General features: G+C 52.7%; 2 protein-coding genes across 5 annotated transcripts; both read right to left on the reverse strand.

The window, feature by feature from the left end:
* Positions 1-1687: 1687 nt before the first annotated feature.
* On the reverse strand, positions 1688-14387 carry LOC104916563 (uncharacterized). Of its 4 annotated transcripts, XM_085237217.1 has the most exons (9): positions 13634-14387; positions 11923-11994; positions 10718-10789; positions 10442-10501; positions 10261-10350; positions 8952-9023; positions 8466-8687; positions 7754-7901; positions 1688-7570 (listed from the first exon to the last, which is right to left on the reverse strand). In XM_085237217.1, exons 3-9 carry the CDS (start codon positions 10719-10721, stop codon positions 7291-7293), a joined length of 876 nt encoding a protein of 291 aa, XP_085093343.1. In that variant the 5' UTR covers positions 10722-10789; positions 11923-11994; positions 13634-14387; the 3' UTR covers positions 1688-7290. The 4 variants fall into 4 exon arrangements, with proteins under 4 accessions (XP_085093343.1, XP_085093340.1, XP_085093342.1 ...); XM_085237214.1 differs by having other exon boundaries at positions 11923-14387; XM_085237216.1 differs by lacking the exon at positions 10718-10789 and having other exon boundaries at positions 11923-14387.
* Positions 14388-18970: 4583 nt separating this feature from the next.
* On the reverse strand, positions 18971-23072 carry THUMPD1 (THUMP domain 1 NAT10 acetyltransferase adaptor). Its single transcript, XM_085237218.1, has 4 exons — positions 22811-23072; positions 22437-22635; positions 21300-21548; positions 18971-20687 (listed from the first exon to the last, which is right to left on the reverse strand). The coding sequence occupies exons 1-4, from the start codon at positions 23015-23017 to the stop codon at positions 20416-20418; spliced, it is 927 nt and encodes a 308-aa protein (XP_085093344.1). The 5' UTR covers positions 23018-23072; the 3' UTR covers positions 18971-20415.
* Between the last annotated feature and the right edge of the window lie 706 nt (positions 23073-23778).

The raw sequence follows: 23778 nt of genomic DNA on the forward strand, positions 1-23778 counted from the left end.
CTGGAATGGGCTGCCCAGGGAGGTGGTTGAGTCACCATCCCTGGATGTGTTTAAAAACAACCCTTAACGACCCTTTCTGTAAAGAAGTTTTTCCTGAGATCCAACCTAAAACTCCCCTGGCGCAACTTGAGGCCATTTCCCCTTGTCCTGTCACCACTTCCCTATCCTTCTAAATAAGGTGGAGATGTGGCTGGCCTGATCCTTCTGTAAGGTTTGTGGATGCTGGAGCTGCCTGTAGTCGGGTGGGCTGTGCTCACTTTCCATCCACATGACAAAAATGGTCTCTTGCTCATGAGCTAATTGGCGTTCATTAGCAGTGACATGCACAGCAATCCCACCAGTCGGTGATCCTTGGCATTTGGGGTTTCCAACTGGTGGGTTGGGCCTATGGGGACAGGCTGGGAATACTGGGGCTGTGCACCTGGGAAAGGGAACGCTGAGCGGCGATCTGAGCAGTGCTGATGGATATCTGATGGGCAGGGGCTGGGGATGGTCAGTGATGCTTGGGGTTGGACTGGAGGACTCCAGAGGTCCCTTCCAGCCCCACAGCTCTGGAGTTCTGTTTAGAATAATTCTGAACAAAATCTTAAGGTGGATTACAGTGATTGGATGCGGGGCTCAATAAAACAACCAAAGCATGTGCAGTTGGTTTATACATGATTTCTGTATTGGCCTCCGTGTTGCCCCTTTTCTTTCTTTTCAATACTTATTCATCTTGCTTGGCTCCTCCCAAATAAGCAACTCCCCTCCCCAGTTAACTTTTGCCCATTGCTCCCGGGTGTTGCTGCACTGGAGCACAGATTGGTGCTGTTGGCTGAGGGCATCGTGTGCTTCGGGGCCGTGACTGAGTTTCCTCAGTACTGCTGGCCCTGCTCTATTCCTGTCTCCGTAAAGACACCCATCCCTCCATCAGACACGCGTGGAGCCATTCACCAATCCCACCACTCCCCTCTACCTCCCAGAGAACACTGCTAAGGGGACAGCTGAGTACCCACAGAAAACAAACTGCCCTCTGAGGCATTCTGTGCACCCTAAGCAGATTTGGGGCACCGCCTTCAGGACAGGATGCAAAACCACAGCAAGGTTTGTTTGAGAGCCACTCGTGGTGCGTGTGATACCTCGAGGGCCTTAAGAGCAGCTGTTTCTCTTTGGGACAGAGGCTGAAATTTGGCTGCTGTCATTCACAAAGCCGGGTTGCACACTCAGCCGTGTGACTCCGCATCCATCCATCCGTACAAGCCATAGGGCGCTGCTACGGCAGAAGGCAGCCGGGGGTCCCTTCCAGCTCCTGCCCGCACCCCCCCGCGCAGCCCCCCACGGTGGCACAGCCCTCGGAACCGACGGTTCTGTGACATCAGCGCCGCGGACAACGGGCACGCACCGCGTCGGTGGCGACGAAGCCGGGCGCGATGGGCTGCCGTGCGCCTCCGGGAGCGATGGCGCTGCTGCCGCCCCTCGCGGTGCTGCTGGCCGCCTGCCGGCCCGGGCACGGCTTCTCCGGCAGCTGCGAGCGAGTGGCCCGGCGGTGACAGGGGGGCACAGGCCCCGGGAAGAAGAGAAAAAAAAAAAGGGGTACGACAGTTTGCCGCGACCCGGCCGGCCCCGGGCCGCGTGCGCTCCGGGAGAGGGGGAAGGGCAGAGAGCCAGCCGGTAGTTTTAACGAAGAGAAAACACAAGGGCAACGATCTGAGGAGGAAGGGTAATTTACTGAATTTAACTAAATCAAACAAAACGAGAGAGACAAGAGTATCAAAAATGAGAGTCAAACCACGACAGCACGAGGGAAGCACGCGCTTTCTCCGCGGCGAGCTGAGACGGCTGAGCCGGGACAGGCGGAGAGAGGCAGCCGCTCCGCGTCCTGCCGCAGCTCCCCCACTTCCTCCTCCCGCCAGGTCCTCCGGGGATGCCGCCCCCTCCCCTCCCACTCACGATACTCAAAGAGTCCGCGACAGTAAACGGAACCGAACATTAACTCGTTAACTCCACGTGATGTTCTGATGTGGGAATACTGACAACAAAAAATCACGAAACCACAACAACATCATTTGCTTTTATGATGTTAATTGGGGATGTCATTACGTGGTAACTCCTAGCTTTTTGTTCATCTGAAATGTTTATTTTGCATAATCCCTGAAACAAAACCTTGAATTTCAAGTACCGATCCTCCATCTCAGTGTCATAGTTTCACATACTGTTACAGATCGTGGTTGGCGTTGCTTGGGTAGCTGTCAAGTTAGTGCCGACATGGATAAGGAATTGGTTGAAAGGCTGCAGACAAAGGGTGTGATCAGTGGTTCTTTGTCCAGGCGGAGGCCAGTAAGGAGTGCTGTTCCCCAGGGGCCTGTCTTGAGACCAGTGCTCTTTTAACATCTTCGTCAGTGACATCAGTGATGGAATTGAGTGCACCCTCAGCAGACACAGTGGATGGAGGGGATGCCATTCAGACGGACCTCAACAGACTTGAAAGGTGGGCCCGGCTGAACCAAATGGGGTTCAACACAGCAAAGTGCAAGGTTTGGGATTTGGGCCGGAGGAACCCCAGGCATCTATATAGACTGGAAGGAGCAGTCCTTGAGAGCAGCCCTGCAGAGAAGGACCTGGGGGTCCTGATGGATGAAAAACTGAACATGAGCCTGCAGTGTGATCTTGTAGCTCTGAAAGTAAATGGTATCCTGGACTCCATCAGCAGAGGGGTGCCCAGCAGGGACAGGAAGGTGATTGTTCCTCTCCGCTCTGCCCTCCTGAGGACCCATCTGCAGCACTGTGTCCAGGTCTGGGGGTCCCAGTACAAGAAAGACAGAGAGCTGTTGGAGAGGGTCCAGAGGAGGCTACAAAGATGATCAGGGGCTGCAGCACCTCCCCTACAAAGACAGGCTGAGGGAGCTGGGCTTGTTCAGCCTGGAGAAGAGAAGCTGCGGGGTGACCTCATTGCAGCCTTCAGTACCTAAAGGGAGCCTACAGACAGGAGGGGAGTCAGCTCTTGGAAAGGGTAGGTAACTGCAGGACAAGGGGAAATGGTTTGAAGTTGAAGGAGGGAAGATTGAGGTTGGATGTCAGGGGGAAGTTCTTTAGAGAGAGAGTGGTGAAGTGCTGGAACAGCTGCCCAGAGAGGCTGTGGATGCCCCGTCCATCCCTGGAGGTGTTCAAGGCCAGGTTGGATGGGGCCCTGGGCAGCCTGGGCTGCTGTGAAATGTGGAGGTTGGTGGCCCTGCCTGAAGTGGGGGGGCTGGAGCTTCGTGGTCCTTGAGGTTCCTTCCAACCCAAGCCATTCTATGACGATTCTATGATGATTCTATGAATGTATGTCTTTGGTCCACCTCAGTCCCATTTCCCCAATCAAGGTGTTTGTTTTGCAAAACAAAAGATGTTCTAAAATTCATCAGGAGATCTAATGCTGAAATAATTGGTGTTAGATGCAAGAGGTCATGTCAGATGTGGATTTTTAACGTAAGGAAGCCCTTGCATTTGGGATGACAGCAGATGTTCTCTATTTTGGGTACTCTGCTGAAAGTCTTTTTTCCTCCTTGCTTGGAAGAGCAGAATATGCTTTTTTTGCTGCTTCTGCAGTGACATTCAGCATGTGCTCTGTGCCCCGTCTGGTGCCGTTTGGTCCCCTGACGATGAGTCACCATTGGTTTTGTGACTTCAAATGGTTTAAATTGAAAACAACTTCTCGTTCAATTTCTCACTTTTCTCTTCTCTCCCTCTTTCCCTGCCCCTCATTAATCTGTTCGTATGGAACAAATGGAGAACAGATTCTGTTCCTTCCTTCAGGATTTTTGCTTGCTTTATTTCAACTCCTGATGTTGTGGCTTAACATCACAAAGGCAAAATTTCCAGATGCTGGTTTAGCATAACGTTACAGATTCTGTTGCTGCAACAACTGCACTGTGGGGCGTTGGGATTAAGGAAGGGGTAAGAAGCATTAGGCTGAGCCTGGGAAGGGGTTTCATTGTTATTCTTCAAAGCAGGTCAAGGAATTGGTGATGTCTGTTGAATTTTGATTTGCACAGTTTGCTGTCACTCAGGCATTTCATATTGACTGCTCATGCACTGTTCAGTTGTTCAGCTTTTCCCCCTTCTAACACTCAAAAGCTTTGTGTGCACCTTTTCTTGGCTCAGAATATGACACCTCGAAGACAGGAAGATGTTCTCCACTTTCCATTCTCCTTGCTATATGTTATGATGCAATGGATTGGTGCAAATGTAAGCAGTTTCAAAGTTACGTTCTGAGCGATACACCAAACTTCTAACAGCTCATTTACCAGTGTCACACAGACAGGGCAGAAAAATGGGAGGCTCTGGGCTTTCTGCCTGGCACTGCGACCCCTGTGGCAATGCCTCTGTGGAGGGAGCCCAGCGGGGATGTGCCCCGAGTGGGTCAACTGAAGCAAGAAAACTTTTCTCTCCGATTTCAACCTTCTTTCTTTAAAGCATCTCACTTGAAGTGCAGTAATTAGCTCCTGTGTCAGGCTTGGTGCCCTGGGCAAACCCCAAAGGGTCTGTGCAGTGTGAGGATGGAGTGGGCTGAGGGGATGGGGGTGGTGGTTGGGCCACAGCCGTCCCATAATAATCAGTGGGCAGGAGCTGCTCAGTGGTGGTGGGAGAGCCCTCCCTTGTGCCTTTCTAAGCAGAGGCTGCCCAGGAAGGAACGCTGCCCCTGGGCTGGTGCTGGGGTTCTGTGTGGGTGTTACATGGACCCCAAACCCTGCACTGAGGGGCCGCAGTCACTTTGTGTGGCCTGATGCATTGTGCCTGCTCTTAACCCAAGATAAACACACCTAAATCAAGTCAACTTTGGCCCATTTTAGAGCTGGATCAATCATTACCACCCTTTTTTCCTGCAGTGTGAGTACCAGCAGTGAATCAAACAGAATGAAGATGCAACAGATGGAGTCCCTTTGCTGCTACAGAGCAGCATGAGGCACTGCTGTTTTCTTTCAGCCCCCCCAGAATCATTGTCATTTTAGAGAAAAACACTGTCATTTTAGAGAAAAACAACTCACTGCATTCCATTCGTGCTTTCACAGGATGAGGCATTTGTCCTACCTTGGGCAGTGCAGGCTGGAAATGCCAGTTCTTTCCTATCCTTGCTTCTGGGCTGGCCTAGGTAACAAGGAGCTCCAGGCAACTCCTCTGCAAAATCATGTCTCAAAGGAAACTCCTTCTCAGAGGAAAGCAATGAGAAAAATGTGAAATGCTGTTCTTACAAAACCCAATGGAATTTAACTGTAGAGATCAGACTCATACTGGTGGAAAGGAGATGCTGGTCCAGCCCCTGCCCAGGACACAGTTGGGGCTGCAGGAACAGAGTCCATGGTTGGTAGGGTGCGGAGCCAGTGTTGGAGGGATTTTTCATTGCAGCCTTCAATACCTAAAGGGAGCCTATGGAAGGGAGGGGAATCAACTCTTTGAAAGGGTTGATAACTGCAGGACAAGGGGAAATGGTTTGAAGTTGAGGGAGGGGAGATTTAGGCTGGACGTCAGGGGGAAATTCTTTACAGAGAGAGTGGTGAGGTACTGGAACAGCTGCCTAGAGAGGTTGGGGATGCCCCCTCCCTGGAGGTGTTTAAGGCCAGGTTGGATGGGGCCCTGGGCAGCCTGGTCTAGCATTGAATGGGGAGGTTGGTGGCCCTGCATGCGGCAGGGAGGTGGAGATTCATGATCCTTGAGGTCCCTTCCAACCCTGGCCATTCTGTGATTCTGTGATTGCTCTTTTTATGGCTCGTGTTACCTCTCGTTGTCACCCTAATCCTAACTGTAACCATAACCCTAGCCCTAACCTTAACTTCTGGCAGAGCACCTTTAGCACCATCACAGCTGCATGAGGGACAGCCAAAGCCACTGAGCAAAACCAACACAAGCCCACTGCAGCCAATAGGGCCAACAATGCCATCAACACATTACTGAGCTCTGTATTCAGACTTGGCCACACAAAAGTCTGAACAGCTGGGCTCTCCTCATCATTGGAAGCGTGTTCAAAAAGAAAAGTGTGTTCAGCTCGTGTGTCAAAGCAACAGCAACGTCATGAAAGCAACGGCTTAACACGGTCTGGATCATCAGTTCCAGAGAATAATGTTTGAACAGCCATCATCTACCTGGAGGTCGGTGACAAATGAGACATCACAGGTATCTGTCCAGGGCCCTGTCCCGATTGGCCTGTTCATTAGTGACACAGAGGAGATGGTATCCATGTCAAATTTGAAAGTGACATCAAATCAAGAAGACCTTTGTATGTGCTCAAGGGTTTTTATTCCAGAGGCACCTGGACAGGCTGGAGGAGTGGACCAATGGGAACCCCATGAAATTCAATGAGAACAGTGCCAGGTCCTGTGTCTGGAGGGGGGGAGCAATGACAGCAAACTGGACATGGGGCAGCAGCGTGGCCTGGTGGCCCTGAGCATCCTGGGGCTGTGTGAATCAAAGGCAGCAGAATGAGGTAAGCAGTTGTGTCCTCTGCTCAGCACCCCTGAGACCACATCCAGATACTGGATGCAGTGCTGGGCTCCCCAAAATCCGAGGCACGTCATCATGCTGGAGGTGAGCTCCCATGAGCAGGGGCTGAGGAGCTGGGCTTGTTCAGCCTGATGGAGTGGTGGCTTGGGGGGACCACACAGCAGCTCTGCTGTACCCATAGGGAGGCTGTCTCAAAACCAACGCCGGACCCTTCACAATGGGGCACAGAGAGGTAGGAGAGGCAAAATGCAGCCAAGAGGCTTCAAGTTCAAGATTCTTCCTTCTAAATGGATGTAAGCAAGAACCAGAGTCCTATGTGGTGATCTTAGTGGTCTTTTCCAACCTGAATGATTCTATGATTCACTCTGAATATCATGAGAGGCTCAGGAAAGCTGTGGCTGTGCCAGTGCTGACTGCTCTATGGAGAAGAAATTGTTCCCAAGATCCAGTCTAATTTCCACCTGTCAAAACAAACGGGGAAGCATGACTTGGAGAAGACCACGGTTTTACAACCTTTGGGTTTGGAAAGCACAGTGCTTGTAAGTGGAGACATTAAGAGCTCTGCATCCACTAAAGAGTCCAACTTCCAGAAGTGCTGAGTGCTCACGGGAGCTGGGGCCGTCCCTGTGGCTGCGCACCCCAGTGCAGGGCTCAGCAAGGCCTGAGACAAACTCCAAACATCAGTTTCTCCAAGTGCTGCAGCCTCCACCCAATGGAAATGGTCACAGCAGCAGCTTTGGAATAGGATGTCTTTATTGGTTACACAGTTGGAGCTTGCAATGAACCTGAGCCCTCAGCACCGGTAACAGGGGCACTGGGTGGCTCTGGGGAATCCTAAGGACTGCAGCTATCAACGGAAGAGACGCTGTCAGTGGGAGAGCTGCTGCGACATGTGGGCTGAAGGGAGGGGTCTGTGCTGATTCTGCTGCACAGCTCGGCAAATTCTTGTTCAAAGGACCAGGAGAATGGGATGGAGAAGTTCTTTCTTTGGTTGAGTCCATCCTCCTTTGCAGCCTCCCCCAGCTCCGCTCCGCCTCTGCCTCCGTTCTGATCTCTCTCCCAGTCGGTGTCAGGAGGAGCTTGTCCTGCAGCTGCCCGTTCTCTCTTGCGCGCCCTGTGGGAATGAGTTTCAGAAAGCACTGCTCACCGATAGCAATCGAGGGACGCTTGGAAGGCCTTGCAACGTAAATCCTGGCAGTGTACTGCCAGCAGCTGATTTGGCCATCGGGATCCTGTCACCACAAGTGCTTTGTAGCCAAATGCAGCGATACAGTGTCCTGGGGAAAAGTCAACTCACAGATATTTTTTCCACATCCATAGCATAGGAATACAGGCCAGCGTCAGCACGGACAGCAGCGCGGCTGAGACCACAGCAACCACTGGGATGTGGCGTTTCTGCAGCTCCTTGCCAACAGCAGCCTTTGTGATTTTCCCAAGATCCACCCCTGGAAGAACCGAGACAGTGCCGCAGGTTACTGTCATCTGCAGTGCAGATGATCTCACAGCGCGCTTCATGGAGCCAAGAGGTTTCCCTTTTCATCAGTGGGTACCTCCGTCTCTGGTGTGTAAGCATCAGAGGACAAGGAGGATTGCTTCCACTTCCCGTTGGGTAGGGAGAGGCTGCACCGGCACTGCCCATCTGTTCCTCTGGGCTGAGGGCCGGGCTCTGCCCTGGGGTCTGGCCTTTGTCCGTGGGGAGCACTGCAGAGCGGAAACCCTCACACTTTCCCCACATTTCATGTCCTGAGCTCTCCCCCAGGACATCCCCCAGGCTGAAGGTCGGCCTCCAGCCAGCACAAGGCACAGCTGGAGCCAGCCCAGTGGAGAAACACTCCTGCAGGCTCCTGCCACACAGGGCTCATCGCCCTCCGGCTCCTTTGTAGCATGTGCTCTCTAGTAACACGCTCAGGTTTGGCTGCTGGCCTGCTGCGCAAGAGCAGGCAGGAAGAGCCTGGTGGCACACGGTGATTCTGGCTGGGGACACCGGATGACCACGGGTCTGAAATTACCTGGCAAACCAGCTGCTTGTTCTGCCTGAGTTTTCCGGTCAGAGACTGGCTGCGCGTCACTGCTGCCTTCCTGCAACAGCTCCTTCTGCACAGTCTCTTGCTCAGTGCCTTTAGTCCCACCAGGCACTGCCTTCCCCATTTTTCTCGTGGGTTTCCTTGGGACACGGGATGACCACCAGGCGTAATACCCTCCTCTAGGTGTAAACTTTCGTCTTTCCGGACCTGAACAGAATGCACGAAGTTAAATCTCCTGTGCCGAGGGCACGGCAAGGCCCTCCCTGGGGGCACTTCTGCAACCAAAGACCCAGGAAAAGTGTCCGTACACGACGGCATCGCTGGGGAGCACAGTGAGCATGCCGGGGGATCGTGCAAGGAAAGGCCATACACGCGCAGCACTTTGCTCTCACACCTGCCGGCCGAGAGACCTGGCCGACATTTGGCCTTTGAGCTGGCAGCTCTCACAGGAACTAAAAAGCCATGGCATACCCGTGTGGTCTGCCGGAGTTTCACTCCTGGAACTCGCAGGGGAAGCTGGATGACCTTCACTTCCAGTCGCACCTGCAAACAAGCACAGGACAGAGCGACTCAGACGTTCTGCCAGTCAGAATGACAGAGCATGCAATTAAAACAGGAGATTCCTTCGCGACGCTGTTCTCTCCCTTCCACACAGGAGCAGCTTGGAAACAGATCCTGGGTGCCCAACATGGGGAACCACGATTGTACAAATCTAACACAGTGTGGAGCTACCCGGAGGAACGTCCTCCTGGAGCTCACGCCAGCTCTACACTCAACTGCACCGTGGCTGCCGACTGCAGAAGGCACTGGGAGCAGCTCACGGCTGGAGTGGCCACAAAGACGGCTTTGCAAGGCACGGCACTTCACGTACCTCACTCAGCCTGACCCATAACCTCCCTTCTCTTCTGCCAAGGAACTATGAAGTCACAATTCACTTGGAAAGAAAACTAAAACCGGAAAGCTCCTCCCTTTCGGCGACCATCATCTCATATCCATGAGAAGGAACAGAAGGATCCCTCAATGCCAGTGCCCCATCTGGGTGGGTCAGTGTACGCCCCCGGCCTCGGTTCACAGGAGGGATCCCACTCTAGGCTTCTGTTACGCCTTGTGCCTCATGGGACAAGCTCCTGGGAACTGGGTGCAGTGGGAGTTGTACAGCATGTCACCACAGACACCGAGCTCTGTGAGTGACCTTTAACTGCATGACCAGTTGCTTGCGTGTCCTCTGTTTCTTTCCGAGAGATGGGCAGCGTGAGACTGCTGCCTTCCTCATCTGCACAGGCTCTCCGCCTGCCTCTTTCGAAAGAAGGCAGGAGCACGGGATTGTAAGTAACCGCTCCTCATCAGGATGATGGTATCTTCAGGAGGCACTACTTCTGAAGATACAGCAAGAAAGTTTAGAAACACAGCCTGGGCTTTTTGCGGGGTGCCTCGTCACCAGTCTGAAAGTGCCATTCATTGGAAAAAAAAAAAAAATGCTACACACTTTCCAGTTCTGTTGCACGGACAGCAAAACCTGGCCTGCTGGGAGACTGCTGGGTTGCAGGTGAGTTTGTTGTTGTCAGTGCACGCTGTGCATTTTTGACAAGCTGCAAGATGCTGCTAAGTTCCTTCTTTCAAAGGGAATGGGAAAAAGCTGCAGCTGGTTCAGACACAGGAGCAGCACCACAGCAAGGCTCTGGTCCGTCCCTTCCTGCTGTGCATGCTACAGTTTCTCCACGAATATACACAGAACCTCAGCTTCCCAAGTCTTCTGGTGAACAGATGGAAATATACGCACCAGGGACTGCCTTCTCCAAATCCTTCTTCCTTCCCTCGAGGACAGGGAAATATTTTCCTGTCTTCAATTCCTCGTTCCATCTCGCAGGACCTTCACGGAAAGTTTTAAGATACATTTCAGGCAAACTGATTTCTGATGTGAGAGCTCTTTCTGGTGAAGTCAATGAAGGCAGACTACCCACCTCCGGGATGCCAGCGGGACGCCAGTCGAGGATCTGGCAATGCCCTCAGCGCAGGCTCGTCTGCAACCCAAGAACCACGAGAACTTTCCATCATACACTGCAACCTACATACTACAACTGCATAACGGCATCACTGAGGGGCAGCTGGTATCGGGGAATCACGCAGTGGCAGGGCACGCAAAGGCACGTCTGGATTCTCATACCTTCAGACGTGCCTGGCTGACATTAGAGCTTTGAGCTGGCAGCTCTCAAAGGAAGTAAAAAGCCATGACATACCCATGCGATCCGCCAGAGCTTCTGAGCTGGAAGCCAGCTGGGAAGCTGGATCCCATTCTCCGCCATTCACATCTGTAAGGACACACAGGACAGAGCAGTTGCTGTCAAACCTGTCCACATACTTCTTCAGATGGGAGTGACAGGGGACTACTTTACAAGCCTCTTCTCTCTCTTCAACGCAGGAGCACCTTGAAAACAGTTGCTGGGTGCCTGCAGTGGCTCTGTGCTATTAAAAGATAGCCACGTGTGGAACTGCACAGGGAAAGGGAATGGGGAAGGGAAGACCTAAAGAGCCTTTCCTTCCAGTGACTTAACTGTGGGATTGCCCTGATCTCATGGAGCAGATGAAGCTGAGGCTTCGACAAGCCACTGCCTACGGACACAGCTGTCATCAAGGGCAGAAGAGAAAGGTTCCCATTGCACGTGGCCACCTCTCTCTTCCTTAGCAACCTACAGTGACTACAAGGGGCTCAGGTAGTGACACGCGAGCCAGATGCAGGACAAAAGGTCCCAAGTTGCAGAGGGGCCAGGTGAGCTGCTGGCTGGCATTCAGCAGCTTTCAAAATACTTTCTCCAGGCCACGTGAAAGAGCCCTCAGAGACCTGATGGAACAATATTCAGCCCCTTGAGGCTTTCTTACTGGGAAACCTGTGAGTCAGAGAGACAAAGGCAGCACTGGGAGCACGTGGCACCCAAGAATCAGTGCACACCATGCACTTCACCCAGCACTGTCACGCTGGCTGATGGAGAGCTGAAAGATTGCTGAGCTATCACCACCAAGTATGAGCAAGTAACAAGGAAATGAAGACTGGGGACTTACACCCCAGGCTCAGGGACAGGATTCCACTCTGCCCATTGACCTCGAGGGCCTGCAGGGACAAGTGAGATCAGACACGGGTGAGCAGAGCAGAGCTTCCTCTGCATGTCGGGGCCTTCTTCTGCCTCAGTGACCTGCAGGGTGCTGGCGGGTCAGGGAATGACATGGCCCAAAGAAGGTCTGGGTTCTCTCAGCTGAAGAGAGGCAGGGGCAACCTTCCCACTGAAATGTGGCAGCTCTCCCAGTAACAAACTACTCATCGTTGATCTGTGTAAGACCTCCAAGGTACAAGCAGGTTAGGAAGACCTTGAGAGGATCTGAAATAAAACCGTATGCTACTGGGGCACTAATTTTTCTGCCTTTGTGGAAACAGGCACTCAGAACCTACCTCTGGGTTGATCCCTAGGCACAAGACCTGGATTCAGACTAACATCGGAATAGGGCGCACCAATGTCAGCATCTAGGATCAAGAAGAACTGATAAGTTCCCATTGCTGGGGATGTCGTGATCTTCTTCTCCCTTAGAAACTGGAGGTGGGTCAGGGAATGGGGCAGGAGAAAGACTCAGGTCGCGATTTCACAGTTGCAGAGCGGCCGGGAGGACCTCTTGGCTGCCACCTGGCAGCTGACATAATACGCTCTCCATGCCACGTGCAACAACCCTTCCGGACCACATGGAAGGAGCAGCAGCCCTCGGGACTGTCTTACTGGGACGCCTCTGGTGTCCACAAAGGAAGGTCACACCGAAGCACCGGAGGAAAACACACCTGTGTCTTCTTCTGGGCTGTGGGTCGGGGCTCGGTGTTGGAAACTGGGATTCGTCTAGGGGAAGTACCATGAGGCTGGAGCGGAAATGCTCACGCTTTTCCCAGCACACATCTTCAGAGCTCTCCCCAGGACATCACCCAGGGTGAAGGCTGTGCTCCAGCCAGCAAGCGGCAGAGCCGTGGCCCGGCATGGCTGGAGCCAGCCCTGGGGAACAGCGCTGCCACGGGCTCTTGCCCGGCTCCTGCGGTGCTGCCCATCACCCTCTGCCTAACGTCCACCACGGAGGGTGGCCCCAGGGAAGGGTGGCGTAGGGCCATGGCGACGCAGCCTGACTTCAGGCCCCCCGTGCCGCCCAGTTTTGGCCTCGTCTCTGTCCACTCACCTGCTCCCTGTGCTCGGAGCGGAGCAGCACAAATCTCACAGGTACGCAGGGCCATCAGTAGGAGCACCACGACAAGGCGGGCAGGGGCCGTGGCCCCCCACACTCGTGCCATGCTGCCACCACCACCGCTGCAGCCACAGCAAGTGTTGCAGTTGGGGCAGGCGCAGAGCAATGCCTGTGTCATGGGACAGCATCGCAGTGGGGCATTGTGACCTCACGGCCCCGTGAAGCCGGGTGGAGGCTCCCCGCCCCTCTTGTGATGCGCTGCACCAGGGCTGCTGGGGCCGGTGCTTACATCATAGAAACACGGACTCATGGAATGGCTGGGGTAGGAAGGTGTGGAAAGTGTAAAGTGTTGTTTCTGCACTGATCACTGAAAAGGGGCAATTGATCTAAAGAATTAAGCTGTAACATACCTTTAGAATTAGCTGATGTGGAATGTAAGAATAGCACATACATATTAGTAGCATATTTTAGAAACATAGTTACCGGGTTGCCTAACAAAGACTTTCTCACAAAGCTGCAATAGAATTTAAATGTTTTAAACAGTGTGGGTATAGAGTTCTGAACTAGGAAACAGACTGTGAAGTTGTTCATTCGACCGGCAAGAGTGAAATATATTTAACAAACTTTCAAGGAGTCAGGGCCTCGACACAAAGCACAGCTGTCCCACTCTGTGGGAATGTGAGGATGCCACGTGCAGGCTGCAGGATACTCCCCTCCATCCTCCTTTTGAGCTCATCTCCATGCAAGGACAGATAAATGACCAGAACAATGACCCAGTGTAACAGGGGCTGTGTGTCAAGGGGGGTAATTAAACAATTAAGAGGCTAGGGTTGTAAAACAGTCATCAGAGAGTTATGATCAAACACTTGTCAAGAAAGCAATTGTTAGAAGGCAATTAATCAATTAAGATATTTGTGTCTGAGCAGTAGGAGATTTGTGCTTACTTGGTATTTGTATGACTAGTGAAGCGTCGCAAAAGAGTGTGAGCCTGCAGTACTCAGCCAGTGAGGAACCAGGGCAGGAAGAGATCAGCGTCGGGCAATAGGGGATAAAAGGTGGAACACTGCTTTCTCGGGGCGCTCCTGCTTGCAATCCTGCTGGGGACGCCCGCCATTGCAATCGCGAATAAAATCTGCTTTATCAGAGAAACTGCCCTGGAAAATTATTTGGATATTTCCAACAAAGGGACGTCAAAGAACTTGTACCACCCGCTGAGTCAGCCTGCCCAGAGCTCCCTCTAGCCTGGCCTTGAACGCTCCCAGGGACGGGGCATCCACAACTTCGCCTGGCAAACATCTATAGTGCCTCGACAGCCCCGAGAGGGAATGCTTTCCATCTCGGTGTGCCCATGACACCTCAGGCCACCGAGGATGAGATGTGATATAGAAACGCGGTCTGGATCCAGGACGCTGTTGCACAGGTCACCCACGCATGTGAAACGTGCTGCAATTCAGCAAGCCAAGCGGATGAAGCCCCTCTGGTACAAAGGATGATGGCTGAAATATGAACGCAGGGAGGTAGACCCTCCCACAAACCTGCCAAGTCTAGTGTCACGTGCTTACACTTTAATCAGTAGATCTGCAGTTTCACCTATTTTCTTTCAGTTTTCCAGTACCTCGGCTAAGGACATCCCCTTTCCTACACCAGGCGTATTTCCCATTGTTAGTGTGTTTCCATACCTGAATTTAGTAGTGGAAATGTGCCGCAGATAGCGTCCTAATCAGATTGTTCTCAAGCGGGGAAGCACGACAGTACTCAATATGAGTGATCAAGCTTCACTTTATTGTTGCACACACAGAGCTTATATACACACTACTACACATGTGTTCACCTACTATTGGAGCACAAGGTGGGCGTCTAGGTGGGCTGCCTAGCTTCAACCAATGCTCAGCCAGTATTTACACCTGCCACTGAGCTCATCCGCTTATCAGCCCCCACATATCCACAGAGCACAGCTGCGGATGTAGGCCTGCTGTTTAAGGCCTGCTGTTTACAGGCTGCCCAAGGATGTTGTGCCTCCTATCTTAACTCCTAATGCTTTCTCATGAGAATGCACCCTGTGCTGCCGCACTAGTTATGCTCGTACACAGCCTCATGTCTGCCCTGCTCTCGCAGCCATTCCCCAACAGAAATGTAAGACCCACCGCTTAGCACCTCCCGGCCGCAAAGTCCAAGTGAGCTCAGCCACTGCTGGCAGCCGGACGCTTGGTGGTGAGAAGGTCTGACGGCCATCACCTACAGGGTCCCGCCTGGCTGTCTGGAAACTGCGGCAGCAGCTGCACTCCTGCCACCTTGCATTGAAGGAATCACGCTGCTGCCACCTCCAACATAGTCTGGTTCAAGCCCCAGATTCAGCTTTCCGTAGATCAGATTGACTGTCCTTCATCCTCATTTATTTGCAGGTCCAGAGATTTACAGCTCAAGCTGAGCGTCTCCTAGGAGGAACCTCGTTACTTTCAATCCCGTAGTCTTTACGTGTTGCCATGAGCCCGTCCATACACAGTTCCAACTCTAATCGTCCTTTCTAACCCATCTAATTTTATGTGCCTGGCTTCTCTCCCTCCTTCATTCATCCATTCATTCAGTTCTAGGTGGTGCTTCTTGGGTGGCATCTAGCAATGCGGGGAAAGCTACATTTCCGCACAGCCTAATGCCTCTTCAGTACTTCAGTCAGTAGTGCTACATCCCTTTCTTCAGTATATGTGCAGGATATGTTGCAACGAAGCCCATCTTTCTGGCTGTGGGAGCGTGGTGTGACACTGAACTGCCCCGGGCTCCCGCAGACTCCTCTTGTTGTCCAGTCAGCTCCCGCAGGACGAAGACGGCGGGTCCCCGTGAAGCAGCCCAGCCCAGCCCATCCCAGCATGGCACTCCCTGCAACGGAAGGCTCTAAGAGAGAGCTGCAGGTAGCAGTCCCGGTTGTGCTGCGCTGCAGAGAGAGCACGGACAGGATCTGCGCAAAGCCTGCGTGCGGAGCGATACCTGCAGAGCCTTCGGAGAGCCTTCCTTTTCCCATTTCTGCCGGCTCTCTCAGCTCCCTGCCAGGGACCAAGGCCGATCTCGATAGCAGCTAAGTTTCTGCGGCCCCGCAGGTGTTCCGCGACAAATCGGACGGTTCGGGGTCCGCCTTCCAGAAGGAAATGGGGCGGGCAGGGCTGCACCGGGAAGCCTGGAGCGCAGCGAGGACTGGCATCCGCCTCAGGTACCGGCAGGGACCGACCGACACCGAGGAGAACGGCCGGGGCGCGAGGTGGCAGAGCTCAGGGGGTGGGAGAAGGACGGACGCCAAGCGGCAGAGCGGGGACTGGGAGGAAAGGCTGACATCAGCCCCCGAGGGACAAGGGCGACACGCAGCCGTGGGCTGGCAAGGCTGTGTCCTGCTTACCGGACCTGCTGTGGGGCCGTTGCCAGAGGGGCTCCGGGAAACAGCCCCCGCGCTCCCGGCCGGCTTTGCTGACACTGTCTCCTCCTTGGCGGAGGGTTCGACGAGACACGCGCTTGGGCTCCACGTCCTCCAGCACAGCCCAGGCGACAGCGGGTGGCGAGGAGGTGGAGGAAGACTGACGGTTCTCTGTCGGCAGAGGTGACGGGAGCAGCGGCAAGCCAGTTCTCCGGACCGAGTAAGTAAGTGTGCGTGGGCTCCGTCCGCCGCCCGAGGCGCTCGGGCCGCCGTGAGCCCGCAGCTCGGCTACGGCCGCAGCCCGGGCCGAAAGTGGGGACGCGCGGCACCACGGGGGTTGGGGAAAGAGGCGGAGAGGGCGCCGGCGGAGCGGCGGGGATCGATCCCTTTCTCCTCCCGTCGCAGCCCCCCTTCCCCCGAGCAGTTCAGGTTCTGAGAAGACCGGAGCCGTCCTTAAGCCGGCAGAAGGCTTTCGCCGGCGCTGCCGACAGAAACGGGTGGGAAGTAAGAGCACGAGCGGCGGCCGCCCTTGGAAGCTCCGCGGGCAGCGGATCCCAACAGCCCGAGTCCGGCCCGCAGCGCTCGGCCCGTCGCGCTCCGTACGCCGCTCCCGTCGGCTCCCAGCCGTTCCAGGGTGGTGCCGCCCCGACGGGGAAGGTGCTGGGAACGGCGGCGGCGGAGCTCTCGGCAAGGGAGCCGGGAAGCAGCCCGACAGCGGAAAGCCTCTGAATGGAGAGTTAAGAGCCGTGGCGCCGCTCCCGAGCAGAGTGCTGGCGTCGTGTCATTCGTCATTCGTAACAGCGAGGAAGCCGGAGCTCTGCTTTGAGAGGAATCGGGGCTGCAACGAGAGCATTTCCCCAGGCCCGGGATGCCTGCGCTGTCCCGAGTGCGGTTCCTGCAGTGATCTCTGCCTCTGGGCGCAGTCCCGGTGCGGCAGCCCGTGTCTCATCCGGTATCACACAGCTACCTCCAGCAACAGGAGCTCAATGGGGACGAAGGGAAAGGGAGGGCACCTGGAAGGCCTCACCTTTCTCCAAAGGGCCTGGGAGTGCACGTGTCTGCAGCAGGGACCTTAGGTGGACATGTCTGTGATTGAAACCAGGGAATTTTGTACCACATCTTACACTCCAAGGAGATTAGTGTTCGTCCTCTGAAAAAGGAAATTGTATTGGTTTTACTAACAGCATAAGACCACATTAAACTTCACTGGAACAGCTGTACTGTGAAAAAACATTTTCCTCGATACAGGGGCATGGCTGGAGGGAAGGGGGAGCTCCAAAGTGAGTGTGTGGGGGGGGCATGCGGGGACAATGCCCACAGTGGGAGGCAGATGGCTCAAACTGGACGGGCACAGCTGTAGTGGGGGAGGCAAAGGCTTCACTGGGAGGAAACTGAATACAGGGGACTGGATTACTCAAATTGGAGGGCACAGCCCTCCAATTGGGGGTGTAGGTGGTCTAAACTGGGAAACAGAGCTTGATATGGGGGGGCGTGGGTAGATGACCAAAACTGGGGGGCAAGGTGCAGATGGGGCTCACCTTCATTCAACGCTCAAGCTGGAGGGGATCCACAGGGATCACAGAATGGCAGGGGTTGGAAGGAAGCTCTGGAAATTGAGTCCAACATCCCTGCTAGATAAGGTTCCCTACAGCAGATCGCACAGCTAGGCATCCAGCAGGGTTGGGAACATCTGCACAGAAGGAGATTCCCCTACCTCTCTGGGCAACTTGTTCCTGTGCTCTGTCACTCTGACAGGAAAGTTATTCCTCGTGTTTGTATGGAACTTCCTATGTTCCAGTTTTCCCTGTTGCCCCTTGTTCTATTGCTGCACACCAGTGAAGAGAGCCTGCCCCCCAAAAATCCATATATGAAGCCTGCTTACATTACTTTTTTTCTCTTAACCAGATTGAATTTGCCTAGTAGCTGCCAAAAGATTATTACTGAGAAAATCAAACAAAATGAAGCAAGCAACAGAGAGGGAACAGATTTAGTTTTGAGAAGCTATCTACAAAACCTATCCCCACTAATTATACTTATAGCAAAACTGTCCTATTACAGCTGTAAGCACCAACCTAGGTTTGTGTGTGTGTCACACCATTAGGCAGTGAATGGGTGATAATGCACATGTTTTACAACTCCCACCTGTGCAGTCTTTTAGTGCCTGTGTTCTTGTTTAACACAAACCAAGCATGCCCAGCAAGGCAGATGCAAGCACAGCTTCTTCCACTGCCTGACACTTTTCAGAACAGTGATGTGCCCAGGAGTGATGACCAGGTGAAGGAGCAGTCTGTTAATTCTCCAGTACTGCACACTTTAACCCATAGGAGGCTTATAAACAAGGAGTCATGATAGCAGATAACAACATGCCCAGAAACAGCTACAGAACTTGCATGCACCCTACCTACTTTAATCTTGGTAACTTCTCAATTTAGGAGTTAACACATTAAGAATCAATGCTCAGCAAGGGGTGAAACAAAACCTAAAAAAATAACAACAACAACAACAACAAAAACAAACAAAAAAAAACCCACCAACCAAACAAAATACCACACATGCACACCTTTAAGACTGCAGCAGAGACAGCATCTGTGTGTCAGACACAGGCTTGGCAGGTGGATGGGAGCTATTCAGCAGCTTCTTGCACTCCGGAGTGACAGACAGAAGGAAAAAACAACCAGCCGTACAACACAACTATCCATGAGCCCTTGGCCTTTGTAATAACAAGTGGGCTGTCTCCAGCCACACTGACCAACATCAGCCCCCACTAAACGTGCCAGCTGGCCGCTGTGCCTGAGCTCCAGCAGATCTGCCTCAGATGACCTCAGCATTGTCAGTTTTCATCCATACACAAAAAGCTTTAAATTTCAAAAGAAAACACTGATGGAGGTAAGAAAGCATATCTTTAATAATCAAGTGGTAAGGAAGACTGGACAAGAGAAAAAGCCCTCTTAAGTTTCCACTTCTGTAAGTTTTGAGAGAAGAGGAAAATGGAAATGCTGTTGAGAGACCTGAACAAATCGTTCCTGTTAAATCAGAGAAGGAACAAGCAGTATTCTTCAGGACAGGCTTTTCCCATGAGCAACCCACAAGCATCTGCACTAGAAATGGAACACTGACACTAGGCAGTTGTGGAGGAAGAGTGCTCCAGCCCCTCTCAGAAAGCAGGCTGTAGCTGCACTCTTTGGCTTGGTTTGTTTTAAAGTCACGGTGATATCAAGAACTGCCACAACAAACTGACAACAGAAAACCCATTGACATTCATTTTCAATATGGAATAAAATGAATTTTGTGAGGCTAAACCTCTACAAAAAGCCAAGCTCATATCCCCTTATCCAATATGGCATAGCAGAGAGCTCCTCATAAGAAGTTTCCAAGCAGTTTTTAAATCCAAATTTTGAGATCTAAGAAAAAATAAAAACAAAGACCTCATAACTTCGCTCCCAAGGATTATGCTTTTCAAAAGAGCCCAACAAAAACCTACTTCCAATAAATTGCTGGAAAGGATTCTGTTAAGTGGCTGCATGCAGCATTTGCTGCAAGCTGATAACTGCTGCATATACAGCTGATGTACACACATGGAGCTTTTCCTGAAATCATCTGCAATGTCTGCACTGTACCTCTGTTCTAGAGCAGTCCCGTCTATTAATATGAATCCTCTCATAGAATTTAAGTACTTTGATCATAGCAATTCTCCCAATGCCCTTTCAAGACTTATTCTTTCAGAGATACACACAAGAAAAACAAAACAAAACAAAAAAAAAACAAAAACCCAGGAGTTTGAGCTCATGTTGTTGTTCATGTAGAAATATAGATTTGAGTTCTGCAACCCTAAAAGTTGTCAGATCACTTCTCTAAAAACCCTCTCCAAGCAACTGTCTTGTTCAGGTCTCTCACTTCTGATAACACCTCCTGACAGAGCTCATCCTGCCCTGCCTTCTGATTTCTGTAGCCATCAGATAGGTCAGAAGGTTCGGTGTACGGCAAGCTGGCAGTCTCTATAGATGCATGCATGTAAGCACACTTTGGTGCTAGCTAAAGACTGAACAAAGCTGCTGAAGGATGGCAGCAAACTTCACCAGAGGTGAAGCACTTGGAAACCCACAGCAGCATCAGCTCCACCTGCAGCAAGCATTACTCCATACATATTCTTCCATGTGGATTTTAAAAGCAAGATTCCAAAACAAAACTCACTTTTCCTTAAAACATCCTTTCTGAATTCTCAGGCAATATTTTTAATAGGTTTCTATTGTGTCCATCTTTCCTTTCTATCACATTTCCTACACTGTTTGCATATAATTCCTATGGAGTTCAGCTTCCATCGCACCATCACTCTTGTTCTTGTATTACTTCCTTCAAGTTCCCTTCCATGGTTTCTTGTTTTACCGCTGTCGAGTTCTGTTCTTCAGACACATTTGATGGGTTTTGTTGCGTGTCTTCTTTGTTGCTCTTCACCACCTCCTGTAGATTGTATTTTCTGAATAGAACATAGTCTCTCACCACACTCAAGCAACAAACGTTCTTTATTATTTCCACCACAACTGTATGTTGTGGATTATTGAGATCAACTTTGTTTTCTGGATTAAGGCTGCCCACAATTCCTGTAAAACAAAACAGTTTAAAAGATGTTGGGAAAGCAGTTTCAGAGTATCAGTGTACTCTCCTGAAGGGGATACAAGTCAGAGAAAATAACATCCCTCTACTTGTGACCAATCATTAGTTAACTGCAATTGTGTAAAACAGCAGAACAGACTAGGATTCTTAAGAAAAACTACCAGGAGGACTACAGTAACTAAGAGTTATCCCATTGTAACTAGCAAGAAACAAGATGCCAAAGTATGCAACTTGCTGCAGAGCTGTTTTTCATGTCCCACATTAGATGGAAATAGCAATGTGTGTATTTCAGTACAGCATTCAGAGAAAACAACTTGACGTAGTCATTTCAAAGCACGTATAACTGACACACCAAACTGAATTCACTACTGCATGCTTTTCTGCTTTGTCATCTCTTGAGACATCAACAGGAAACATTGATGTCAAGCTCTTTTCAGAGCCTTAGAGACATTTTTGTAACTCAACGTACAGGTGTTAGGCAACAAATATGCCTCCTTAAGTTTACAGCACTTTTCTTCAAACAGCCTAGCCTATGTTATGCATGCAGCCGTGTGCTGCTTGTGTACTTGGGTTCAGTTCTGTATGTGATCTATACGTACCTGCCAGCTCCTTAATTACTTCTTCTCTATTCATGTGACTGTTATTACGAGCTTTGTAAACAATCTGGAAAGTACTCTTATTGGGGGCTTTAAACCAAGGCTCAAAAAATGTTTCTGTGTATTTTTTCATATCTTCCAGAAAAGCCTTGCAAGTTCCAGAAATGGGCAGCATGCGCAGAATGACTCTGGTTTTCTTCTTTTTAGTGGTATGAATGTCCTTTAATATATGGTGCACCAGGTTCTCAGGTTCTACAAAGAAACAGCTAGGTGTGAGAATCAACTTGGAGGCATCTTCTCCCTTGTTCCTCCTCAAAAGTATAAGCTGGGGAAACGCACGCTTAGCTGCACTGTGCTCAGCCTCAAACCCTTTTCTCAGAATTCTTTCCATGCACCAAAATTGGGTAGGTGTGGATCATTCCATCAAGGCTGATTCCTCTGCATTCAGAAACTCCTTTCCTCCCAGAGGGAAGGACAATGGGAAATGTTTGAATCATTACAGCCAGAAGAGACCTCTAAGATCACCTCACCCAACTGTCCTCCAACCACCAAAATTTACCCACCAACCACGTCCCTCATTGCCACATCTTCCTTGTTCTTGATCGCCTACAGGGATGGTGACTCAACCACCTTGCTGGGCAGCCCATTCCAGGGCCTGACCACTCTTTTGGAGAAGAGATTGTTCCTAATCCTCAACGTGAACATTCCCTCTCGTCCCATTGCTGTTAGCTGGGCACAGAGGTTGACCCCCCGCCCCTCGCAACCTTCTTTCAGGAGTTCTATAGTGCAGTAAGGTCTCCCCTGGGAACCATCCCATTCCCTCAGCTGCTCCCTATGAGCCTCGTGCTCCAGACCTCTCACAGATCCCGTTGCCCTTTTCTGAACGCACCCCAGGGCCTCGATATCTTTCTCGCAGTGAGGAGCCCAAACCGAACGCAGCTCTCGAGGTGCGGCCTCCCCAGGGCTGAGAACAGAGGAACCGTCACCTCCCCGTCCCACTGGCTGCACTATTGCTGATACGGCACAGGATGCCACCGGCCTTCTTGGCTGCCCGGGCCCCCCAGGAGAAGCCCCGGGCCTGTGTGGCACAGCTCTGCACGGCTCTGCACGGCACTGCACGGCTTTGCACGGCACACCCACCGATGCCGCGGGTGCGGATGAAGACGACGTTGTTGGCGCCGCTCTCCACCGACTGGAAGCGCCGCAGCTGCCGCTCGGTGCAGGCGCGGATCTGTCCGACCTCCTTCTTCAGCGCTGCCTCCGCGTCGTCCTCGTCCTCGTCCTCCTCCCGCTCCTCCTCCCTCTCGCTCCCCGACAGGCGCTCCGCGGGCTCCGAGAGCTGCGGGCACACGGTTCGCCCCGCACGGTGAGCGCCGAGCGGAGCTGCCAGGCGGTACCGCGGGCCCGGCCCGAACGCCACTCACCGCCGGCGGGCCGCGTCAGGGGCGCGCAGCGGAGACCGCGTGGCCGTCCTCCCCCCGGCCCGGCCTCGCCCCGCCCCGGGACGCACGCACCTGCTCGGGGCCGTACAGCAGGTCCCCGTACTCGCCCAGCAGGCTGTAGGCCTCCCCCACGCACTTGCGCTCATTCATGTTGCAGGTGATGAGGATGCCGCGCATGCCGGCCTCCAGCTGCCGCCCGCCGCCGCGGGGCCGCTTGGCGCGAGCCGCGAAATGCCCCTTCAGCCGCCGCTTCCGCGCTGCCGCCTCCGGCGCGGCCATGGAGAGCCTCGCCGCCGCGCGCCGCGATGACGTCACAGCACCGCCCTCGGCACGGCTCCGCGGCGCCCCGCCGACCAACGCGGTGACGCTGTGTGTCAGCTCGGCGCGGCCCGTCCGTGCGCTCGCTGCCGGCGCTGGGTGCGGGGTCCTTGCGCTGGGTGCGCGACGCTTGCTTTCGTTAGCAGAGCCCGCTTTGTCTGCTCGATAGCGGCTGGGTGGGCGTCTCCGTTATCTACTTGGTCCGTGCGAGGACTTTCTAAGCAAATTGCTTGATGCTACTTGAGCAAAGTTGGGAGCAAAGACGACCTATGGGAGCTACCGGCTTAGCAAAAGCAAGAAGGAAGGCGGCCGAGGGTCGCGAAGAGGAAGATGATGGATGAAGGAAGGGCTGAACGGCCGCCAGAGGGCTCTACCCTCTACCACACGTGTCCCAGTGACATTACCGTGTATTAATGACTAATTGAAAATGTTAATCGCTTCTACGAAATATAATGAGTATGGATAGCATGTGTGTGTAAAGCTTATCTCGGGTTTCTGATGGCACCCAGCCCGTGTCACTGCAAGGCAGTCGGACAGCACCACCATCTGCTGTCTTTGTCACTTCTGTCCTCAGAAATTCAGTTCCAGGGGCAAAGGCTGCATTGCCAGAACAAAGGCACACACTTCTTCGTGTGGCTCCTGGAGGAGGGAGGTCCAGATGTGGCTCCTGAGGGCTGCCTGCTGCTCAGCGGCTCTGGAGCGCAGTGTGCAATGTGGGGAAC

The sequence above is a fragment of the Meleagris gallopavo genome, chromosome 16 (genome assembly GCF_905368555.1).
Source record: "Meleagris gallopavo chromosome 16, MGAL_WU_HG_1.1, whole genome shotgun sequence".
Lineage (NCBI taxonomy): Eukaryota > Metazoa > Chordata > Aves > Galliformes > Phasianidae > Meleagris > Meleagris gallopavo.